The sequence below is a fragment of the Lethenteron reissneri genome, chromosome 7 (assembly GCF_015708825.2).
Source record: "Lethenteron reissneri isolate LAM-NWPU_2019-01 chromosome 7, ASM1570882v1, whole genome shotgun sequence".
NCBI lineage: Eukaryota > Metazoa > Chordata > Hyperoartia > Petromyzontiformes > Petromyzontidae > Lethenteron > Lethenteron reissneri.
The window spans coordinates 10,017,273-10,041,031 of NC_083785.1; the positions used below are offsets into that span (position 1 = coordinate 10,017,273).

Consider the following 23,759-nt stretch of genomic DNA (forward strand, 5'->3'; position numbering starts at 1 on the left):
GTTTGTTTGTTGTAGTACGGAGTTAGACTGATGGCCTTAATCTAAGTTGTCTTGTGGTTGTTGTTGTTTGACTTGCATCCCACTGGGATTTTTGCACACAGTGTTGGTGTACGGTGCTTTTTCTGCAATATTTTTCTGTCTTTTCTTGGATTTTCTGTTTGCACTTAGTCACTTTAAGATGTTTCCTTGTTCATGTTTTTGTTTTGTGTTTGTTGCGGTTGCACCCAATTCATGAGCCGAATGGCTCACAGGGCTATACCTAATAAATGAAACTGAAACTGAATTTGGAGGTCGTCACTTGCTCATTAATATTAATGAGGGGGGCTGATCGATATGGATTTACGTCACGAGCATTAAGGACAGACATTCCTGGGTGATTATAGTAGGTATTTGTAAAATAATGTTGCCGAAGGAAATCTGGATACAGATAATTGTACTGCTGAAGATAGTAGCAATGTGTTAACGTTGCAAATGGCAGTGCTGTGTACAGGGTGATCTAGATGTCTTGTGATCCCCACATTGGGAAGTGGGTTAAAATAGAGTTACAAGATTTGAGGATACGACAACAACAACAGACAGAGTGAGTTAAATAAAAGCGTGTAAAAAGAGCTTATATAGCTCAGTGGGCCTTATCTGGTAAAATAAAAAAAATAGTTTAAAATAAAAATAGTTTATAGTTTTTTTAATAGTTAATTGTCTAAAACTTTAAATAGTTTTAAGTAATCTTCTTGGTTCTTTCGGTAAAGTCACGTAGAAGGGAAATAATCGGTAAGGTCACGTAGAAGGGAAATAATAAAATAAAAAAGGTTTATTTTTATTATTTTATTCCCCTTCTACGTGACTTTACCGAATATTTTTATTATTGTATTATTTCCCTTCTACGTGACTTTACCGAAAGAACCAAGAAGATGAATCCCTGCAGTTACGAAAGCTTTAAATCGAAGTTTTAAGTCAGCTTTATTTATAACAGAAATGAACATGTAAAGGAAAAACATGTCTGGGGTCAATTAATTGAGGGTCACAAGACATTTCGATCACCCTGTACAGCTCAGCAGATGGCAGGCGTGGGGAGGCAGGGCATGGAGTGGGGGAGCGAGACTGCGTCCTGCTTAGTCAGCAGTCTTGCTGGCCATGAGTCAGTGTCCTGGAATCCAAGATTCCATCACCGCACCGTCCCAGCATGTTCTTTATCTTTACCAAGTGCCTATTCGGAGTACATCGTGTCTGCATAGACATCACTGCAGCCAACACAACAACAGTAAGAGAGTATTGCACTGAACGTGCACGTTCAATTTTGCATAAAGCACACTCATACAACATGCACCCTTAGTCATTCCACACTCAACCTTTGCTCAACGGGAGGATGGTTCCTTCTCTGAAGCTGATATTATTGCCTGGAATTCCCTTCCGCTGGTTGACTGCACAACTGAGAACCCTTCCTCTTGTTCAATCCCAGGCTCAAATAATTTTCTACAGCAATTGACTGTTTCTCAATTCGTTTGCACCTCTAATATCATCTAAATCCCCTCTCTAGCCTTGATCATTTTAACCCTCTTTCCCGCTCTAAAATATGTATTTTAAACACCGATCTTCAAACTATATATACGTGCTTTCCCCCCCCCCGCCCCATATTTTTACTCAAAGCTATATTATCATGTTATGTCCTCTTCTTTGATAGGCAGGTGCAGTAAATCCAAATACTAAAACAGATAACATTTTTTGAGTACGTTTTCAATGATATGTGTAGAGCCTGAGGGGCATATTATTGCTAAGCATGTCTCTTTCTGAGGTTAGTAACAGCTGTCATGGTATTCACAGACATTGCAGCCTTTGAGCATCTTGATTGATGCTCCTCGTGATTGTGTTTGAAGTCTTAACACCCTTTATTGAGTGCTGTAAGGCTGTAAAAACAAAGAGCTAAGCACTGCCAGTACACTCACCCAGCTTAATAACCAGGCTACAGTCTACATTATAGACTGCCAGTACACTCACCCAGCTTATTAACCAGGCTACAGTCTACATTATAGACTGCCAGTGCACTCACCCAGTTTAATAACCGGGCTACAGTCTACATTATATACTGCCAGTACACTCACCCAGCTTATTAACCAGGCTACAGTCTACATTATAGACTGCCAGTACACTCACCCAGTTTAATAACCGGGATATAGTCTACATTATAGACTGTTAGTACAATCACCCAGCTTAATAACCAGGCTACAGTCTACATTATAGACTGCCAGTACACTCACCCACCTTATTAACCAGGCTACAGTCTACATTATAGACTGCCAGTACACTCACCCAGTTTAATAACCGGGATACAGTCTACATTATAGACTGTCAGTACACTCACCCAGCTTAATAACCAGGCTACAGTCTACATTATAGACTGCCAGTACACTCACCCAGCTTAATAACCAGGCTACAGTCTACATTATAGACTGTCAGTACACTCACCCAGCTTAATAACCAGGCTACAGTCTACATTATAGACTGCCAGTACACTCACTCAACTTAAGAACCAGGCTACAGTCTACATTAATGTTTTTATAATTTTTGTATTCACTTTATTTGTATTATTTTTCTATCTAGCTAAGCACATGTGACTGTTAAGAACATCACACCTACTGGTGAATAAGAGCGAGGCATAAAGGTTAAACGCAGTAGAGTATATTAATTGTTATACCACAATTGATCTGCACAGTTCGCGCGTGGTGGGATAAAGTGTGGCTACTCCTACTTCTGAGACGTCTAGCCAGCATGGAAGAGTAGGCCAAATACCATTCAGAGGGGCTATCTTGATCTCTTTCTAGTGGAGGCCCTTCCGCCAGCATTGGCGTGAGTAGGAAATTACAGGGCTGTACCATTGACCAACTTTGGTTATGTTTAACACTAAAAAGCGTTTTACCACTTTTTACAGTATCGTCTATTATGAACAATACGTAAATGTAGCCATATACCCATGTAGATTGTAACGGTTAACATTCGTGAGCCATTCTCTATTTACTACTGGATGAAGCGCTCGTAATGCTTGGCACCATGGTCTGTGGTTCTGTTCAGGCACGACCCATAATTGTGTCCTGATTATTATTTAGAAATTGTGGAATGTGATATTACCATCCACATTTTCTTAAAGCAAGACTACAGTGCGAACTACACTATGTTAACAAGGAGTGGCTATTCCTGTTGAAGCCAGTTTCTAACGAATGCTTTTGTTTGATAACATAGACTGCCACTACAAGTGATTGGGGTCGAGACACCTTAAAACCCATGTCTGCTCGTGTGTGACTCACGGAGCGTAAAATTGTCACCGGAAAACAGAGGCCTGAAATCGTTTACGTAATGTGGGCAATCCATCAATACAATGGGATGTGTCATATATGCAGTGCTGCACTACTGGTGAGTCTGCTGGTTCACAAAGACATGCAGGCGCTTTTTAAAATTTTCCAGACAGGTGCTCTTTATGTTTTATCAAAGGAAACCATCAGTAACCACCCTATTTCTCGTGGCTTCCGGTGGCTATATTAAAATACGGTACAAATACTAGCAGTGTAAATAGTAAATTTCGATTTAAAGCATTCGTGACTGCAGGGATTCATCTTCTTGGTTCTTTCGGTAAATTCACGTAGAAGGGAAGTAATAAAATAATAAAAATAAAACATAAATAAAATAATTCTCACGACGTTTCGGCCACAACACAAGTACGGCTGCTTGTGTTGTGGTCGAAACGTCGTGAGAATTATTTTATTATGTTTTATTTTTATTATTTTATTACTTCCCTTCTACGTGACTTTACCGAAAGAACCAAGAAAGTGTAAATAGTACTTAAAACTCGTCTTTCTCTTTGTTGCAATAACAAGTCAACGTGTAGCCAAATGCCATATTCGCAAAGTAATACTAAATACAAATTTAATAGATATTACGAAAGAATAAAAAAAAATACTTGTGCCCACATAATTAGGTGCAGAGAAATGCCTTTTCACCACATTTATTATATGGCTGGCACTTTTGGCAGATCCGCGCCCACGACAATAACGCCTGATCTTGACTTAAAGCTTTCGTGAGTGCAGGAATTCATATTATTTGGGTCTTTTCGTTAAAGTCACGTAGATAAAATAACAATAAATAATGAAAATGAAAATAAATGAAAAATGATAAAAATAAAATCACGACGTTTCGATCGCAACACAAGCAATCATCATTAGGAGAATAAAAGGGGGAAAGCTGCTGATGCAGGCTGTTTTTAAATCCTTTATATTAAGTTCGCTTGCTTGCTTGCGTGCTTGCGTGCTTGCTTGCTTGCTTACGACCGTGCAAACATTTTGGTCGTTTTTTAACCCACTTCCCGTGATCTAATCGAGCTGATATTTTGCACACAGACTCGTTGTGCGAGACAATTAATGTTCGTGAAAAAATTTTCCCAAAATTTTACACTGTTTAGGGAAAACAAATTAAATATTTAATTACCAATTGTTTATTACTGCAGACAATCATCTGACCCATAGGTGGCAGCCATCTCAAGCCAGAGGACGAGAGGACTCTAGCCGCCACGCATATAAAGGATTTAGAGTGAAAAACTTTGTTTTTACTGGTTATACTTATTAAAGGTTTGAAATGGGTGTCGTCCAAGGGTCATAAACGAAGTGGGCGGAGCTAGCGATGTTTCCCCAAGTGGCGATGTTGTTACACAGCACCAGGTACTGTACTCATTTGAGGCTGAGTCTACCTAGGGAAGAGACCCAGGACCGGTTCAGATAATCCGTCAGCGGGTGTTGGTGGCTGTGAGCGGCAATCGAACTTGGGTCCGCCGGGTTCGTAGCGCAGTGCTAAGGGGCCGTCCATAAATGACGTCACGCACGAGGGGGGGGGGTGAGAAATGTGACGTCACATCAAAATGCGCAACTTTAAATGAATATATACAACACTTTCTACTTAATTAAATAGACTTTTTAATGTTTTCTCCTACAACATCAGAGTGCAGCGCCACATTAAATACGCACTACAATGACAATAGTTTAAAGCGATTTGAAGCATGTTTTATTTGGGGGGGGGGGGGGGGCATAGCTTTGTGACGTCATATCTGAGGGGGGGGGGGTGACTTTTTGTGACGCCGTGTGACGAGGGGGTGGGGGGGGTCAAAAATCGTACAAAATCGCGTGACGTCATTCATGGACGGCCCCTAACCGCAACACCACCGTTCCAACCCCAACCCACGCACAAAGATAAAGACCCCCCGTATAGCCTTAACAAGAGTGGCAGGGGCAGAGGGGCAAGTGCTGCACAACACAGACGGCGAGACGCAACACTCGACGAATTTGCCACTCCACCACAATAAACTCTCTTTCTTCTCTCGCTCATCTCCCGTCTCTCTCTCCTCTCCCTCCTCTCTTCTCCTCTCTTCCCTCCTCTCCTTCATTCTCTCTCTCTCTCGCAAGTTTCGCTCCACCCCATTGCCCCCACCAGCGTATCCTCCTCCTCCTCCCCGTACCCTCTCAACCCCATTCGCCCGGGCTCCGTGTCCTGTCGATCCTCTTCCGCGGAGGGCGCTCTCCAAACCCACCCACCCCCCACCACTCCTCCTCCTCCTCTCTCATCTCCGCCTTCTGTTTGTGTCCAGCGAAGGCGAACTTCGCTTTCGATCCCAGGGACTGGCTGGGTAAACCCCCCCTTCCCTACACCATCACGACGAGTCTTCTTCTGCCTTCTTGTTGATGTCTAGGTCACCACGAAGTTGTCAACTGAAGCCATCGTCCCGACGCAGGCAGCAACGGAACGAAGAGGAAGGCGAAGTGAGTGGGGAGTTTGTTTGATGAGACTTCGTGTCGTCGGCAAGGCAAACCTTTGCGGTCGGTCAGCGAAATAATTAACTTGCGGTAAGAGTGTGAAGTTACTGTACGGGGAACATTGATGCTTTTGTTTGTGTTGAGTTTAACAGGGTAGTGTACACACACACTGCTGCTGCTGCTGCTTACGGCGTTAAGGAACACACCGAGTGTAAAGTTTACACATCGTTTTGACACACTGTAGGATCGTTCCCTGGTATGTTGTGGTACGTTAATCATTAGAGACACGCACGCACTCAGTTCTGGTAAGTTTGGGATATGTACGTTCACATGCGATGGGCATACTTGTACAAGGACATACACACAATGCCGAGTAAAGTACACGAAACTAAATCAGGTACACGTGTGTTCAATTACAGGGCTGTATGTACGGATAGCATACAGACAGACACACACACACCAACTACACATGTCTAACATGGACACAGAGTGTAAGGTTTATACAGACAGACACTTGTGTACACGAAAAAAACATTGTATCGTTGTAAACCCATCACCGTATAGACACGGTCTATACAGAGATTGTCACACACACAAAGACAAAGATCCCCCGTGTAGCCTTAACAGGCTGTAGGGGCAAGTGCTGTTAGTAAGCACCTATGAAGGCCGGAACGGCACACGAGAGGGTGGGTGGCCAGCACCACGCCCGACCGCCTTTGTCTCGCTAGTGGCGATGTTTACACACCACACCAGGTACTCATTTCAGGCTGAGTCGACCTAGGGGAGGCCCAGGACCGGTTCAGATAATCGTCACTGTTGGCCGTGAGCGGGAATCGAACCCGGGTCGCCGGGTTCATAGCGCACTACCGCTCCCCACACGGTCTATACAGAGATTGTCACACACACACACAACCCATAAGACACCCATCCACAGACACAGACCAAAAAGTTTTTCACTATAAATCCTTTATATGCGTGGCGGCTAGAGTCCTCTCGTCCTTTGGCTTGAGATGGCTGCCACCTATGGGTCAGATGATTGCCTGCCACCATTAAGCAATTGGTAATTAAATATTTTAAAAAATCCTAAAAAGTGTAAAGTTATGGAAAAAAATTTTTCATGAAAATAAATTGTCAAGCACAACGAGTCTGTGTGCAAAATGTCAGCTCGATTGGATCACGGGAAGTGGGTTAAAAAACGACCGAAAGATTTGCACGGTCGTAAGCGCGCAAGCAAGCAAGTGAACTTAATATAAAGGATTTTCAAAAAACGGACATCATCTTCACAGGTTCGTCATCCCCGACCAGTGGGGGGAAGAGAGGGGGGTGACGATGGCTCCAGGCTGCTCGAAGGATGTGATCGGGGTGCGTCTGGTCACCTCTCTGGTCCACCTGATGATGGTCGTGCAATCGACGAGCGCCTTCAATCTGGATGCTACTCGAGCCAATGTGCTCTCGGGTCCAGCTGACAGCTACTTTGGCTATGCGGTGGACTTTTACCTGCCCGCTTCTGACAGGTAAGCCATCGATGGGTGCGTGGGCTGGTTGTTTTAAACTCGGTAATAAAAATAAAACATAATAAAATAATTCTCACGACGTTTCGGCCACAACGCAAGCAGCCGTCCTCAGGTGGAGAACAGGTCTGTCTCCTTTCAGTGGATCTTACCTGGCAAAATAAATTAGTTTGCAGTGCAGTTTAGGTGTGCGTGAGTCGCCATATCAATCTGCAATGCTCGAAATGATCACGGTGATGTTGGCAGTCTCGACATAGAGTAACAACATGCAGTAGACTCCCACAAACAAAGTCGTAGGTTCGATTCGTGCGCCTTTCATGAACCCCCCCCCCCCACACAGTTGCTCAGCAAGGTCACGTGTGGTGAGGTGAATAGTGGGTACCCGTGGTAGAGTTGTGGGTGTCCTCTATGGGTTCCCCTTTCAGATGAGGCCCTTCCGCCAGCATGGACGTGAGCAAGGCCAGTTTCATTGCCGCACCTTTATCCCATTTGACGCGTGGTTGTGTTGCCACCGTTATTAATTTATCTGACCAAAATATTTAACCAGTACCCCGACCCACCTAACAGCACTTAAACGTGGTTCCAAAAGGCATGCAGAGAGATGCATTCCTAGAATTACTCTTGACCGTTAGCCTTACATTGTGAGAGAAAGAGAGAGAGAAAGAGGAGGCCTTTATTCAGCAGTGGAGTGATCGTGGCAGATGATGCACGATGACGACGAGAAAACCCAGCACGGGAAAAACATTTTGTTTTCACAGTTGTCTGTTCGTGCCACGTTCACTGCGTGCTTGTGTGACTGGCCTCTTGTGATGTTGGAGCATGTGTTGGGGTGACCCATCATTCATTGAGCCTGGCGTGGTAATTACCACTTGCCAGATCTCGTTAGAGGATTAAAGGGCACGGTGTGGCACATGAACATTTGTAATCCACCCAGCACATTGGAGACAAGGGTTTGTGGAACACTTGGTGTTGTCTAAACGTCCAAACCAACAGCTGGGCTGCGATGAGTCTGGGAGATGACCGTGCAAGCCAGTGGGTTTGTGAACCTGTATGTGGTGTGGGACCTTTAAGTGTTGTACTTCTAAAACGTGGTGGGTTTTCTCCGGGGACTCAGGTTTTCTCTCCCAACATAAAAAAACTCAAGAAAATTGGCTAAACATCCCAGTGCATGGCCCTCCCCGGTAAAGAATTGATATACAGTGAAGATTTCCCAAATTAAATTACACTTTAAAAATTATCATGGTAAACAATTGGTACAATTATGTAGACAGTGTTCAGTAAAATAAAGACAAGTGTTTCAAAAAGTGAAAGTTGTATATTTAAAAGGGCAGGTTGAAAGACATTTGAATACAATTTGTTTTCAATTGTGCAGTCTTCAAATATAATTTGCTTTGTTTATACTTTGATTTCTTTATTTAGGTTACTTTTTCTCCATTGTCTCCCTCTAAAATGAGACTTGTTTTTCTCCAAATAATCTTTCACTTGGTTTTAAATAAAATACTTTTACAGTATTGATGAATATTTCTGTTGTATATGACATTTCAAAAGGAATACAGTAGTGCCGCTAAGTTGGTGTGAGCTTCATCAGAAATGAGTAAATTATTCCATCCACAGGCAGTTAACCGCAGTGAACACGCACTCATACATTTTAATGGCTGTGGTTCTTTATAACGTTTCCGTCCACACATGCCAGAATATCTGTGCACATTTGAGTGACAGGACAATTTTCCACATCTAGAAAAAATACACAAACTAGAACAAGGGAGAGAACAAGCGAGTTCTAGATACAGTACTCGACTTCAGCATTTGAATAAGTGTGTTGACAGGAATGCGTTAGAAAATAGTATAGTAGTACTGAGGGGCCCCTTAAGGCTTCTGATTTTCTTTTATCACACTGTTAAGGGTGCGATGTAATATTTCTTGAACTGGATAAACACAATTATGTTATTGCCCTGCCTGCCTTATATCGATTGCGTCTCTATTTCCTACCACAATTGTAATTGCCATTACAATACTTTTACGTTTGACACAGTACTTTCCAGTTATCGATTGTTACTGCGTTGGTTATTGTGTTACATCATCAAAGTGATCATTCTTAAAGTAGGTGGAAAATACCGGTGGGTTGCTAAGAGTCTGAACGAGACGGGTGTTTTATTTGCTACTTCTGGGACGAGTGGCCACAAAACAAGTGTTTATTTGCGTATTATGCACAGCTTTGTGGAAACATGTCAAATGTTAGGTGGTGACATTTTTGCTGATATTTTTTCTGCACACAAGAAGCACTCTTCCGTCCACGCGTAGACCTAACAATGTTACTGTGCACGTGCCATATATGACCTTTTAAGTTCTCATAGTTACTTGCACTGCTGTAACATCATGATTTTGTGCAAAGTTTTTGTGGCCTGTCTCTTTAAGCCATATGTAAACTGTTTTTGCCATTGTCCAGAGGATACCCACGACTCCCAGAGTGGCTGATGTTGAGTGTGCTCGCAGGTGGCTTTAAACTAAAAAAACAAAGCCTAATCGAAATATTGATTCAATGAGAGAGAGACTCTTGTGGCTTTTGCTTAGAAAGTGTCCCTCGAATGAGCATTATTATTTCCTGAATTAGGAGCCCTTGTATATATGAATCGTTCTGGTGAGCACGCACCCTCATCCGATACTCTGAATTCTCAATTCGAGAGCCGACCAGCTTCGCTGCACCTTGACATTTGAGAGCAAATCTTACGTTCGGTGACAAAGATGTGCAGTTATAATAACATTGACGTTTTTACATGATTTGATACATTTGCCCATATGACAGTTTGACGCAGAGTACTCCCACGCGTACGTGAATATCAAGTTGGGCTTAGTTCTCTTTGCGTTTGTACGCGTTTTTCTTCAAAGATTGTGTTTATTGAAAGGGAAGCATCCACACACTATACACTGTTTTAAAAATGTGCACGTGTAATTAAGTGCACAATCCGGACACTCCACTGTATCGTTTATCTGCATTTATTTACGAAATCACTTAGAAGATACAGGATGTATGTGTTTAGATCGCGTTATTTATAAATGTGTCGTAACCCTCCACCACCCGACACGGCCAATCAGTAAAAAAGTGTCACGTTGACAAAGGACAAATAGTTCACTGCTTTAGCCCACCGGTGTGTTGAAGCGTGAAAACACATTTACAATTGAGTACGACGTTTCGCTGGTAATTGCATCCAGCATCATCGGGCAATTCGCCGTGACACTTTTTTACTGATTGGCCGTGTCGGGTGGTGGAGGGTTACGACACATTTATAAATAACGCGATCTAAACCCAAAAACGTTGATTGTGAATAATATTGGTCGTGAAAGCCTACGTGTTAAACTGATGTATGTGTAATGTAGACACTTCTTTCTCACCGTACGTAGCCAACAGTGATAATCAGAGGTGCGGAATATTCCATGGTGAACCATTCCCTTAGATTAGAAGACCGTTACCAGGTCTGCCCTGGAAAACACAACACATTTCAATACTCTTCTTGAGGTCTGGCATGCTACAAGCACGTACACTGTAGGGTGTTTATACTGTACTCATGAAAACGATGTGGTTCGTGTAAACAATCTCATAACTTATTGTTGCTGTGCTGCCAAACTTTGAATTGAGTGCAGAAATTAAGAATGTTGTACTTTTCTATTAACTGGAAAACTAGTTCAATACTCTAGTGTACAATGAAATGTCTGTTGTGGTGTTGTATCCGTTAAACCACCATGAATGGTGTCATTTTATGCAGATACATTAGAGTTAATTAAAAATAATTATTAAGCCTATGCTGTTCATAATTTTCTTTAAAAAATCCACGTGGTTTCCATTACTGTGCTGTTCTGCTATGTTACTCATTAATCAACGTATGAGTTCATTAAGAACATATTAATGGCGAGGTCACCATAATATATTTGCATGTAATGATAGCCAGCCATGAGGTTTTAAACATTTGAATTTGAAAGGTAGCACAAACACCATACAGCACTGGTGTATATATCAAACATTTTTAAAGAACCCTTTATTAATCCACTGCTGGATTAAGACCTCAAACTATGTTGATAATATGGTGGTTGTTGCACCGTACGTCACCGCATTAGTTCGTGTGGGTTGGGGAATGTAGGGAGGCTGCCCATGACCGCTTCGTATGTACGTATATGTATGTCTATATACCTTTTGCCACAAATATTTATCCAGGAATCAAACTCAGATTACCAAGTAAGTTCATTGAGCAGGGCGTGAGCCACTATGCAGGCCTCACTCAACTCCCTACTTTCTATACTTTCTATCACATTAATATATTTTTAATAGCTACGATTTGACCATGAAGGTCCTGGTGGTCGCATAATTTGTGATTTTTAATACATTCCTTGAAAGCACATTAGATTAGGCTGGGGGCCCTAGTAACCATGATCAATCGGCCTATGGAGATACGTAGAGCGGAGACACGGGAGGTTTACACACAGACATGGAGAGACACTCGCACACACGTGGAGATGTGGGGAAATGCATTTGGGAAATATTGAGAGAGATGTGGAGATACACACAGACACAGAGAAAGAAAAATACAGATATACAGAGACATATATCTACACACGAAGGATTTTGAAGGGGTGGGTTGATCCTTGATACTACAGGACTGAGCCCCCAACACTTGCCATGGTGAAAGTTTGGCACACGGGTGATTATGTGTGGTTAGGAAGACGCCCAGCCACCTGTTTCCTGCACAGTTGCCACCAACACATGTACCAGCTGAAGTGACCTGAGGATGCTTTCATTGGGTGGAGAATGTCGACACATGTTGGGAAATGTATGACCTCTGAGACGAGACGTCATCCCCAAATTCTTTACTTTGGAAAATTCGCAAGAGACTGGGAATAAGAAAAGTAGCATTAGGATATGTCCTGCAGTACTTACACGGTAGTATCTATCTCTTTTTATTATCACAGTTGCACAGTAGCAGTCCCAAAGGCCCGGAAATGCCGTTAGCCATCAACAAACAGAACTATTGTAGGTATATTACGGACGAATGCGTACGTTTGAATTGAGCAAAAGATATAAAAACTTGGGGAAAAGAGACTAATGGGTGGGAATTCCATTTGTATGCCTGAAGGGTTGTAGGTTCGGGGTGTTTTACACTGATTAGACAGGTGAACAGAGGGGCCGATTGGTGCAGTAACGTCAACTTTGAATATAATACTCATTGTGCACTCTTGTGAAATAAAATTATTAACACAATAAAAAGTGAAATAATATTATGCATCTGTTATTGTTGTCTTACATATTTGTGAGTATGCACAGCATATAGCATAGTTTTTTGTGTTATCCTGAATTTCTACAAAGGCATTCTACAAAGCACACACAGTATTTTCATTGGTAAAATATTGTCTAAATGAAATGAAATATGCTAAATAAGCAATCGATGGTAATGTGTAATCTCAGTAAGCTAAGAATACACCTATGTGCCTGATACATTGAGCAAAATCTTTGTTATGATATTTCAAAACTCCTAAGCACAGCTCATGGTTTTCCTGCTCATGAAGTGTGGATGATGGCACACAGCTGACTGGCTGCAGCTCCGGTGCCACAACAACGGGGCTTCGACATGGAGCGAATATCAAATATACAAATAATATGATTTGTCGCTTACGTGCGTCTCCATTGTTCAGCGTGAGTGTCGTCATCGGAGCTCCCAGAGCGAACACCACCCAGCCCGGAGTGGTAGAAGGTGGTGCAGTCTACAACTGCCCGTGGGCAGGAGATGCTGATTGCACGACAGTCAAATTCGACACCAAAGGTAAATGCGGAGAAAATGTGTCTGTGCTCAGCCGTTCTGCGGCTTTAGTGTGTCTCGCATCAGCATCGTCATCATCGGCTTCATGATCCATCCATTGCTGGATGAAGGCCTCTCCCCATGTCATCATCGTCATTCATGGTCCCACGATGCGACAATCTGTCGCCCGTTTGTGCATGAGTTGACCTTATCGCTGTGGTGGTGCTCCTCTTGGATGCCTTCCGTTCCTTGGTTGCCTTTCCATCACCATCTTCTTGGTTCTTTCGGTAAAGTCACGTAGAAGGGAAATAATAATTATTATTTCCCAAGAAGATGAATCCCTGCAGTCACGAAAGCTTTAAATCGAAATTTCCATCACCAGTTTCGTTCATCGGCCATCATCCCTTCAAGGAACGTGTCCTGTCCTAGCCTATTTTTTTTAATCAGAATCATATAATCTTTATTTAGACTGGAGGAATCTCGTGAACTATGAAGCTCTTTTTCACATATGCCCAGTATGGGCATTTATGTAACAATGTGATGCCACTACTTTTGCACAACTGAGTGTAAACTCTCCATAGGCCTGAGAGCCCTCATATTCCCAGCATAGGGCCCCTTGGCAAATTCGAAAGTAACTGTATCCTACAGGCAAATCTCAAAGGGCATCTTGAGAGACTATTGTATTTAAATGTAGATTTGAAGCTTTCGTGACTGCAAAGATTCATATTCTTAGGTTTTTTCGGTAAAGTCACGTAGGTAAAAAAATATTTTACTTTTATAAAAAAATTTTTGACCTACATGACTTTACCGAAAAAACCTAAGAATATGTATTTAAATGCTTTATTAAGCCAAAAGCAAGCAAACCCCAACTTTAGGTTAATAATTATACGCAGTATTGTACTTAGTATGGTTAGAATCAACTCCCGTATTATCTAGATCTATGCACTTTTCCCTCCTGTATTTGAAATGAAAAGTGTGAGGTAAGTCTTATAATCCAGAGAGAGTGGTAATTCCTCAAGATTACACACTGTCTTTGTTTACCTTTATATATGGTGCATATTTTGTTCGAGTAAAGTCCACTCCTTCTACTCATTCACTCCTACCCGTTGTACTGGAATTGTGTTTATTTACACTTAGACAAGTTTTGTGTAGCGTGTGTGGCAGCGTATGTTTAAGTACATACAATATATTTACGGTGCAGTTAAACCGAATGAGAAAATGCACAAACAGTATGTAAACACTGCCATTGCTGCTCAGTGTGTCCATATTTCTGTTCATTATTTAGAATGCATTTTCAAATGTGACAGCTTTAGGAGCCGAGTTCTGCTCCTGCTTCTCACGAATATAGTCTGGAAGTAATCACTAACAGCCCATGTTCGCTCAGAGAGAGAGAGCGCGCGAGGAGAGAGGGGGGGTACCGTGCGGATGCTGTTACGTGCGTGGGAGTAATGCCAAACTAGTTTGCACAGACGTGTTATGCAGTACAGAAATTGTAACCGGATGCCAGGGCTTTTAAAGTGGCAGCACTATCTGAAGAAATAATGAGAGTAATGCATTTATACTTGCAGATTAAGTAGCGGCCTTATGAGTCTTAAAGAACAAACTTTTAAATGGTTTGTTAAAGCCGTAAAACACATTCTTTGTTTCTATAAGTCATGCCAGTGTAAACAGCGGGTGCAATTTTGCCGAAAGCAAAAACAACGGGATTTTTTTGGTGTGAAAATTGTATGTTGCATTTCGATTTAAAGCTTCTTTTGTGACTGCAGGGATTCATCTTCTTGGTTCTTTCGGTAAAGTCACGTAGAAGGGAAATAATAAAATAATAAAAATAAAACATAATAAAATAATTCTCACGACGTTTCGGCCACAACGCAAGCAGCCGTCCTCAGGTGTCTTTCCGACAGACCTGTTCTTCACCTGAGGACGGCTGCTTGCGTTGTGGCCGAAACGTCGTGAGAATTATTTTATTATGTTTTATTTTTTATTATTTTATTACTTCCCTTCTACGTGACTTTACCGAAAGAACCAATAAGTTGTATGTTGCAGTTCAGCAGCAGCAACGATAAGCATACACGATTATGTAAAACGTATCGTGAAACGTATCTGAGTATGTCTCTTTGTACGTGGCTTCGTTGCTGTTTATCGGTGAGCCCATCCCACATTTCTTCTAGGAATGTAGAAAAGATAGGGAGATATGAGAATGGATGTGGGGTAGTGGAGGGGGAAGACAAGGGTGGGGGGGAAGCGAGTCCTGTTCAGGAAAAATACATTTAAGTGTGTGCTTTATACAAATGTGTACACTAAACTATTTTTGAGACGAGTGTATTCTATATTTTGCCTACAGTTGATAATTTTAAACAAGTTATTTTAGTCTGTTTATTTTAACAAACAGTCCTTTTTTGTTAAAATAATAAAATATAAAGCTTTTTTTTGTTACAAATAATGCTTTAGTTTCTGGTAATGTCTCAGATATATATTCATTATATTATTGAAACAATCCATCTCAGTGGATTAGATCTTTACTGGGTTTGTTTTTTTTTATCTTTGTAACATTCCTGAACAGAAGGAAATGGTTTCTCCACAATTTCCCTTGGAAATACGCTCCGCCGATCGAGCACGCTAAGTACATTGAATTGGCAAAGTGTGGTTGTTTTGAAAATGGTCTTCCTTACTTGACAATGTTCTTCGTAGAAATGACTGATGTGTGTGTGTGTGTGATGAGTCTGAATTCTCAAACGTATCTAATATTGTAGAATAAAATATTTGCTTTTGCAGTTGCGTAGTAAAGTCGGTAATTATCACTGGGTGGCACATTGGTTAGAGTGCATGACTCACAATTGGAAGGTTTCGAGTTCAAATCTCATTTGGGGGTTGAATCATCCCAACATAGTCATTGAAATGATTACCATTCAACAGTGGTTCTCCTATGGACTGAATGGCTCCCACAACAGAAATATGAAATTTCTGCCACTGATTTAGGGCTATAAGCAGAAGATGATTGCAACCAATCTAGATTTGAAGTTTTCGTGACTGCAGGGATCCATACTCTTTGGTTCTTTCGGTAAAGTCACGTAGATAGAAAATAAAATACATTAAATCACGACGTTTCGGGCGCAACACAAGCATCCGTCATCAGGTGGGACAACCACAGCAAGAAACAATTGCTGAAGTGGGCCTTCCTTACTTGACAATTGCTTATTGCTGTGGGTGTTGCACCCGAAACGTCGTGATTTTATTTATTTTATTTTATACCTACGTGACTTTACCGACAGAACCAAAGAGTATGATTGCAACCACACACAATTTTTTAGGGTGGTACCACCCCACACTAACCCACTTTCAATAATCCACACTGACCAGTGTGGTGAAGTACGGTAAAACAACCCTTATGACTTACAAGACGTATGTAGGCTTTCATCCAACAGTGGATTGACAAAGGTCTGTACATTATTCGTAATTATAATACATAATATTTAACAGAAATGTCCAGTGAACAATTAGTGGTCCCTGAATGTCATGTTGTATGTTGCTCTCATGTAATACACTATTTCATGAGAAGACTTAAAACATTTAATTTGCAGTCCTTCCTCATTTTCTGAGATTTCAGCGTTTAATCATCTTTTATAAGCATCCCACTTTTGAATGTATTGCACTTGCTTTGTTCATACAGTTATGTAAACACAAAAGTCCCTTCTCTAATTGTTAACCCCCCCACTAATCTGTTGGTGCCTTGCCACGTTGTTTTGCCTCTGCAGGGGACCGCATGATCACGCTGCCCACGGAAGCGAGAGAAAAGTTGGAGTACAAGTCCAAACAGTGGTTTGGGGCCAGCCTACGAACCCATGGCTCCAAAGTTCTGGTGAGCAGCTCGGATTTTTTTCGTTTCTTATTTTCTCCTCACACTCACCGCACACATTTCACGCACGGGTTGCCCTTAGGCTATTTTGACATTACTGAGGGGTAATGTGCAAATGACTGAATACAATACATTGGCTTCGTCCAGTAGGATGTATCTATGGAACCATTCTTGCCGGTATAAAGACGATCAACAAAGAATAGTTGTTACCCGATCAGGCAATAATACAGGTGTTAAGATATTTAACACACCAAAATGCTTGTGGTAAAACACGTTTTACCACGTTTTACCACACGTTTTACCACAAGCATGTGCGGTTAATGCAGACTTTCATGCCTTGCAATAGGTGTCTGTTTGGTGTTTAAACATCTTAACGCCTGTGTTATTGCCAGAAAGGGTAAAGCCTATTTTATTTTCACCAATGAAAATATGCTCTAGTTAAAGGAGGGAAAACTATTCTTCGTGTTTGGTTGTAAAAAAAAAAATTGGCCGGTAAATGAATTGTAAAGAGCCAAAATTAAAAAGATTATTTTTGGAAATGAGATGCGTTGAGAATGTTCTTCTTGGCCATAGTTACGCAACTGTATCTCACTGAGCTAGCGAACATTTTATATTTGAGGAGGAAACGTTGCTATTTACAATAGAGAAGTACTCTTTACTGCTTCGTCAAAAGTAAACGATTTTATTTTCAATCTTGCATCCTTCTGCAATTTGTGTTTTCAAATTTTAAAAATGTGTTAGTCCATCAGCCTTTCCGCTTATGAGAGCAATGTTATCGAACAGTATTTGTTTAAACCAGTAAATTCTGTCTTCTTGGTTCTTTCGGTAAAGTCACGTAGAAGGGAAATAATTCAATAATAAAAATAAAACATTATAAAATCATTTTCACAACGTTTCGGCCACAACGCAAGCAGCCGTCTTCAGGTGAAGAACGGGTCTGTCGGAAAGTCAGCATCTGACAGACCTGTTCTTCACCTGAGGACGGCTGCTTGCGTTGTGGTCGAAACGTCGTGAGAATTATTATATTATGTTTTATTTTTATTAGTTTATTATTTCCCTTCTACGTGACTTTACCCAAAGAACCAAGACGATGAATCCCTGCAGTCACGAAAGCTTTAAATCGAAATTCAGCAAATTCTGGTATGTTTTTTTTTATAAGTCTTACTGCTGATGAGACCCAGAATGTCAAAACCTGTCAAGAGTTTTCTTTGGTTAAACATGCTGTTTTATAATATCATTCTGAAAAGCCAATAGGCAGATGGACTAAAATAAATTTAAATATCATGTTTGGACAGAACATAACGCTGTTAATTTTTTACTCAGTTCAGTTCAGCAGTTTGTGTGTGGTCAGAGAACATTTACAATGGCTGAGCAGTACTCCAGGATGTGAAGGCTTTGTTTAGGGGCCCGGTGGCGAGATGTTAACGCCCTTGCGTGGTATACAGGAGGTCGTAGGCTTGATCCCGACCCTGACTCCTGTATATTTGGAGTTTGCATGTTTTCCCCGTGGTTGCGTGGATTTTTCCCCAGGTCCTCTGGTTTTCCCCTCCACATTTAGAAACATGCGTTTAGTTTATTTCTCTGCGACGCATTTCCACGTAATAATCCACTCCATCGAGCTATCATTTGTGGCCAGGTCTTTTCTGAAAAAGAGCCGTATTGCTCACTGGACCTTACCTGGTAAAAAAAAAACATTGTGTAAAGTTAAAATAGTTGAATAGTCTTCAACATTTCTCCCATGTCCTTGAGAAGGAAGGCTCCTATTGCTGCTGGCAGTTTCATAAAAGTGATCCCCCCTTCTTGTATTCCCTTCTTCACGTGTGCTGTAGGCCTGTGCTCCACTCTACCATTGGAGAACCATGAAGACCAACAGGGAGAAGGACCCTGTAGGGACCTGCTACTTATCCTCGGACAACTTCAACAAATTTTCCGAGTACTCTCCCTGCCGCACAAGTAAGAGTTGCCCGTTGCACTGTCTGTCACACACACTTCTCATAATTTCCCAAGAGAATGCATGTGTTTTTAAATATAAATAGATACATATTGTGTGTTTACACACCAATTTGAATTTAATTTAACGTGTAACATGTGTTTTTAAATGTGAATTGATCTTCACACGCGTAAATATACACACGTATATAATGCATGTAGACGAATAAAATAGTAATGTACAGCTCTTTGAAGGTCTGCATGCACTGTGCCGGCCATGGAAGATGTTTCTATCATACTTCTCCATGCTGATCACTGCCATTTAGCGAGTAGGAAAGGGATCACCGATTTAGTTTCTGCTCTTCATTGATTTTTTCCATGGCCGAGAATTAAACTCAGGTCGGTGGATCCATTGCGCCACCGAATGGACGTATTTTTATATTAACTTATCAGCAAGTAAATAAATAATAGCATGGAAGAGTAGACCAAATACACTCCGGGATGGGCTCTCTAGATCCCCTTCTGGTGGAGGCCCTCTAGAACACACTCCAGTGGAGGCCCTTCTGCCAGCAATGGCGTGAGCAAGAAATTGCAGGGCTGCACTTTTGCATTAGTGAAGAATGTCAGCACTTGACGCTTGGGGTTTAGGAGCATTTATACATTTGTCTTTTTTTCAGGTTTTGGAGACCCTCAGGGACAAGGATTCTGCCAAGGGGGATTCAGTGTGGACTTCACTAAGGTGAGCCCTGCAACAGGATGCATTACTCATTCTCCCTTTATGATAAATGGTGGAGCTTGTGTGTGTGTATGTGCATGTGTGTGTAGTAGTTATCGCACTGCATTGTGAACCCGACGAAACTGAGTTTGATTCCTAGCCACGGCTGTCATCAGTGGTGATGGATATTTGAATCAGTCCTAGACCTCGCCTGGGTTGACTCAGCCTCAATTGGGTACCTGCTGTGATGTGTTGAAATCAGTATTGGGGAGACAAATTCAGGCCAGGCATGTTGCTGGCAATATCACCCCCTCCTGTGCCATGCTAGCCTTAATAGGTTCCTGCTAGCAACCCTTGCCCCAACAGTCTGTAGGGCTATATAGGTGATCTTTGTGTGTGTGTGTGCATGCTAATGTTGCCTTGGCCTTGCACGGTATTATTTTAAATTTTCCTTTGTATTGAGACGTTGTCTTGTGTTGCAGTCTGGTCGGGTGGTGCTCGGAGGTCCTGGGAGCTTTTACTGGCAAGGTTAGTGCACTCCTCTGCCAACCAATGAATGTTGTTCTCTTCTTGGTTCTTTCGGTAAAGTCACGTAGAAGGGAAGTAATAAAATAATAAAAATAAAACATAATAAAATAATTATATTATTATTTTATTTTCTTATGTTTTATTTTTAAATAATTATATTATTTTTTTTTATTATGTTTTATTTTTATTATTTTATTACTTCCCTTCTACGTGACTTTACCGAAAGAACCAAGAAGATGAATCCCTGGAGTCACGAAAGCTTTAAATCGAAATGTTGTTCTCCTTGGATATTAGGAGGGGGGGATATCATAGTTTGTAGCTGCCCGGTCGACTCCAGAAACGGAGAGCCGTAAGCTTTTCGGCAAGATCCAGGAAATCCTTCCATTTATTTTTTGCCCCGAACAGTGGGAAAAGTAATATTTGTGAGTGGATCTTTCTTGAAAATGAGCTGATGTTGGCAAAACAAATAAATATTTTCATCTCAGTTTAAGTTGTGTAAATATGTGATGGCTGAGCGGTTCAGTGGTCAGAGCAATGAGGTGGGGCCCATGATTAAACTGGGTTGTTCAGTGTTGTTGAGTGAATTATTATTCCCAGCTTGGTCACCAATGACTGTGTTCAAAAAATAATGAGATTGATATATTTTACTTCATTTGCCAAAAACTATAGCTGTGAGAATAAAAATGTTTCGTTTGATTGACATGTATTGGATAATATTGGCAAGGTGTTAAAAAAGGATAGAATGGGTTGTTGAAGTGGTTTCAGAAGTAGTTCCATGATGTAATCTTCTCAGGCAGTATTCTGACGGGATAATACATTGTTTGAAAGTTCCAATGGATTGTTCTCGGTCTCATGACCTGATATTTGTTACAAAATGTATATATAATTGTTAAGAATAAAGTTCAATGAAGAAAATGCTTATACAGATTTCGATTATATAATTCATTTATTTATCCATGAATATAAGTGGTACAATGTCGCCTGGATTAACTGTTGCGATAAGTCTGTTGTATGTCCGTTGTCACAGCCCAACTGTAACTCCTGTTATATGAAACATATAAGAGACACAAGATTCACTTGTATCTCAAGAGGCTTTCGCCCACTTAACTAAAAATTAAACGATACATTTCTTAATACCATAATAGCAAAGATGTCATCCATTGACAGTGGATGACTGACACTGCTATTGCAAAGCAAAACCACTGCATAGCAATCATTAACGCTCTTTACTTGTCACATCAGATGTTGTAAAGATAGGTTAAATATGATAATCTAGTAATGCTTTTTATATAAAATTACTGCTGTGGTGGGTTCCATTTAACCCGTTATGTGTTTGGATATGAAACATTGTGTACATCTACCAAAGTATGTTGTAACAACTAATAACCAGTCAAAAATTCGTATGAAACTTTGTTTTCAGCTGTCGTTTGGTTCACTCGTGTGACATGTGTGATTTGGTGTAACATTTTTAAATAGACATAACACCAATTTTGACCGGTCACCATTCACTTTTTAAATATAAATTTAACCGCATTTTGAAACAGTGTCAAGCAAGCTAGGCACAGTTGTTTATGGTGGGCCGCAGGCCTGGCATGGGTGGGCAAGGAAGGTGCTCACCCAGGTATCAGGGAATAGCGGTGGCGAGATGTTATCTCCCTCACCTGGTATGCAGGAGGTCGTGGGTTCAATCCCGACCTTGACGCCTGTTTTATTTGGAGTTGGCATGATCTTTCCGTGGGCGCGTAGATTTTTCACGGGGTATTCCGGTGTTTTCTCTCCGCATTTAGAAACTTGTGTTTCGATTATTTGGCTGTGAGAAATTAAGCCACTTCATTCAGCTATCATTTGTGGCCAGGTCACTTCTGAAAAAGAGATATACGTGGTAAATACAACCCTTTAGTTTAGCAAAGTTGTCAGAGTAGAGTACAACTCCATAACACTGCATATTTCTTACTCAGTTTTAAAGATGTGTGTGAATATGTGTGCAATAAATATCCAGGGCTCTACATTATTGTTTTACACATACAAATATAAAAACACAGACATAATTTCAACCGTGATCATGGTTACTAACTGAGTAATCATTGGAAAGATGTCATTAACCTTGCAAAAAAGATTTAACTACACTTATTTGGACCATCTTATTTGACAGACAACTATTACAGGTTATTGATAGACAGCCAGGCTTGTTTTACCATGTTTAGTTGTTTCTTTTTTCACACTTGTTATGTAGGCCAGGCTTAGTCACAAACCGTACCTCTCCATAACAAAGGCTCAGCCTCTTAAGCCTCACCTTACCATATTAATAAAAAGTATGCCCTACTTGGCCCTTCCCCCTCTCCAACCATTATATATACGGAGTGGTAGCTCTTGCAATCTCTCATTTACTTGATACAGCTGTCGTGGCTGTGACAGGTTCCACCTGAAGACGGAAGCTTGTGTTGCCTCCGAAACGTCGTGATTTTTATTTTATTTTACTTTTATTAATTTTACTGTTTTACCTACGTGACTTTACCGAAAAAACCTAAGAATATGTTTTACACAGGGCAATATTTACATGAAGGTTGGGTCTTGTGTGCAGTGTTATAATCACAACGCCGGCCTTGAGTCACACAGACATTCCTCACTGCAGGGCAGCTGATCACCGCCCCCTCGGAGGCAGTGATGAAGGACCCTACCTCAGAAAGTATGGTGCGGAGCATTGAAGGACAGAAGCAAACCGGTTCTGCCCCTCCCAGCTACGATGACAGCTACCTCGGTAAGATTGTAAAGCGTCGGTTGTCATCTGCTTGGTTCTTTCGGTAAAGTCACGTAGAAGGGAAAAAAATATATAATTCTCACGACGTTTCGGCCACAACGCAAGCAGCCGTCCTCAGGTGAAGAACAGGTCTGTCGGAAAGACAGCGTCTGAAGGACACTGTCTCATTCAGACACTGTCTTTCCGACAGACCTGTTTTTCACTTGAGGACGGCTGCTTGCGTTGTGGTCGAAACGTCGTGAGAATAATTTTATTTTGTTTTATTTTTATTATTTTATTATTTCCCTTCTACGTGACTTTACCAAAAGAACCAAGAAGATGAATCCCTGCAGTCACGAAAGCTTTAAATCGTTGGTTGTCAGTTGTGAGCTCGCGTGTTCGTGAGTTAGTCTCCATAATGGTGGATTTTTGTTGTTGCTTAACTTTAACTTTGGTTGTAACCTTATCCCTTAAAAAAAAAATCGAATTGTATTTTTTCAAATAGCGAGCGGATGGCAGTGGAGGCACGCAATGAGCAATGGCGATATTTTAACGCAGAAATTATTATCGTGCGAACAGTTTTAAAGTCTATTGTTTTTATAGAGATCAACATTGTGGCCATGAATCTGTACAAATTGGAGAATGATGTACAACTGAATGTCAGGATTAGGTTTTGTTTTTGCCTTTCTATCCCATAGTTTGCTAGTTATGATGCCACTCCAGCCATGCAGTGTTGTTTTTTTGCAGGTATATTGATAACCATACTCTTAGTTTTTTTTCGGTAAAGTCACGTAGGTAAAAAAATGAAAAACAAATTACGTAAAAATTCATAAAAATAAAATAATTCTTATTAATTTTTATTTCATTTTTTTATTTTCATTTTTTACCTACGTGACTTTACCAAAAAAATTAAG

At 41.0% G+C, this 23,759-nt stretch overlaps 1 protein-coding gene across 1 annotated transcript in view; it reads left to right on the plus strand.

The window, feature by feature from the left end:
- The first annotated feature begins 5,563 nt into the window (after positions 1 to 5,563).
- Positions 5,564 to 23,759, plus strand: part of LOC133357460 (integrin alpha-8-like) — a 52,990-nt gene continuing 34,794 nt past the window's right edge. The window contains 8 exon segments of the mRNA XM_061575408.1: positions 5,564 to 5,792; positions 7,073 to 7,300; positions 12,977 to 13,104; positions 16,836 to 16,939; positions 18,766 to 18,889; positions 19,543 to 19,604; positions 20,063 to 20,108; positions 22,741 to 22,866. Of these exon segments, the coding sequence (XP_061431392.1) occupies positions 7,116 to 7,300; positions 12,977 to 13,104; positions 16,836 to 16,939; positions 18,766 to 18,889; positions 19,543 to 19,604; positions 20,063 to 20,108; positions 22,741 to 22,866 (775 nt within the window). The 5' untranslated portion in view covers positions 5,564 to 5,792; positions 7,073 to 7,115.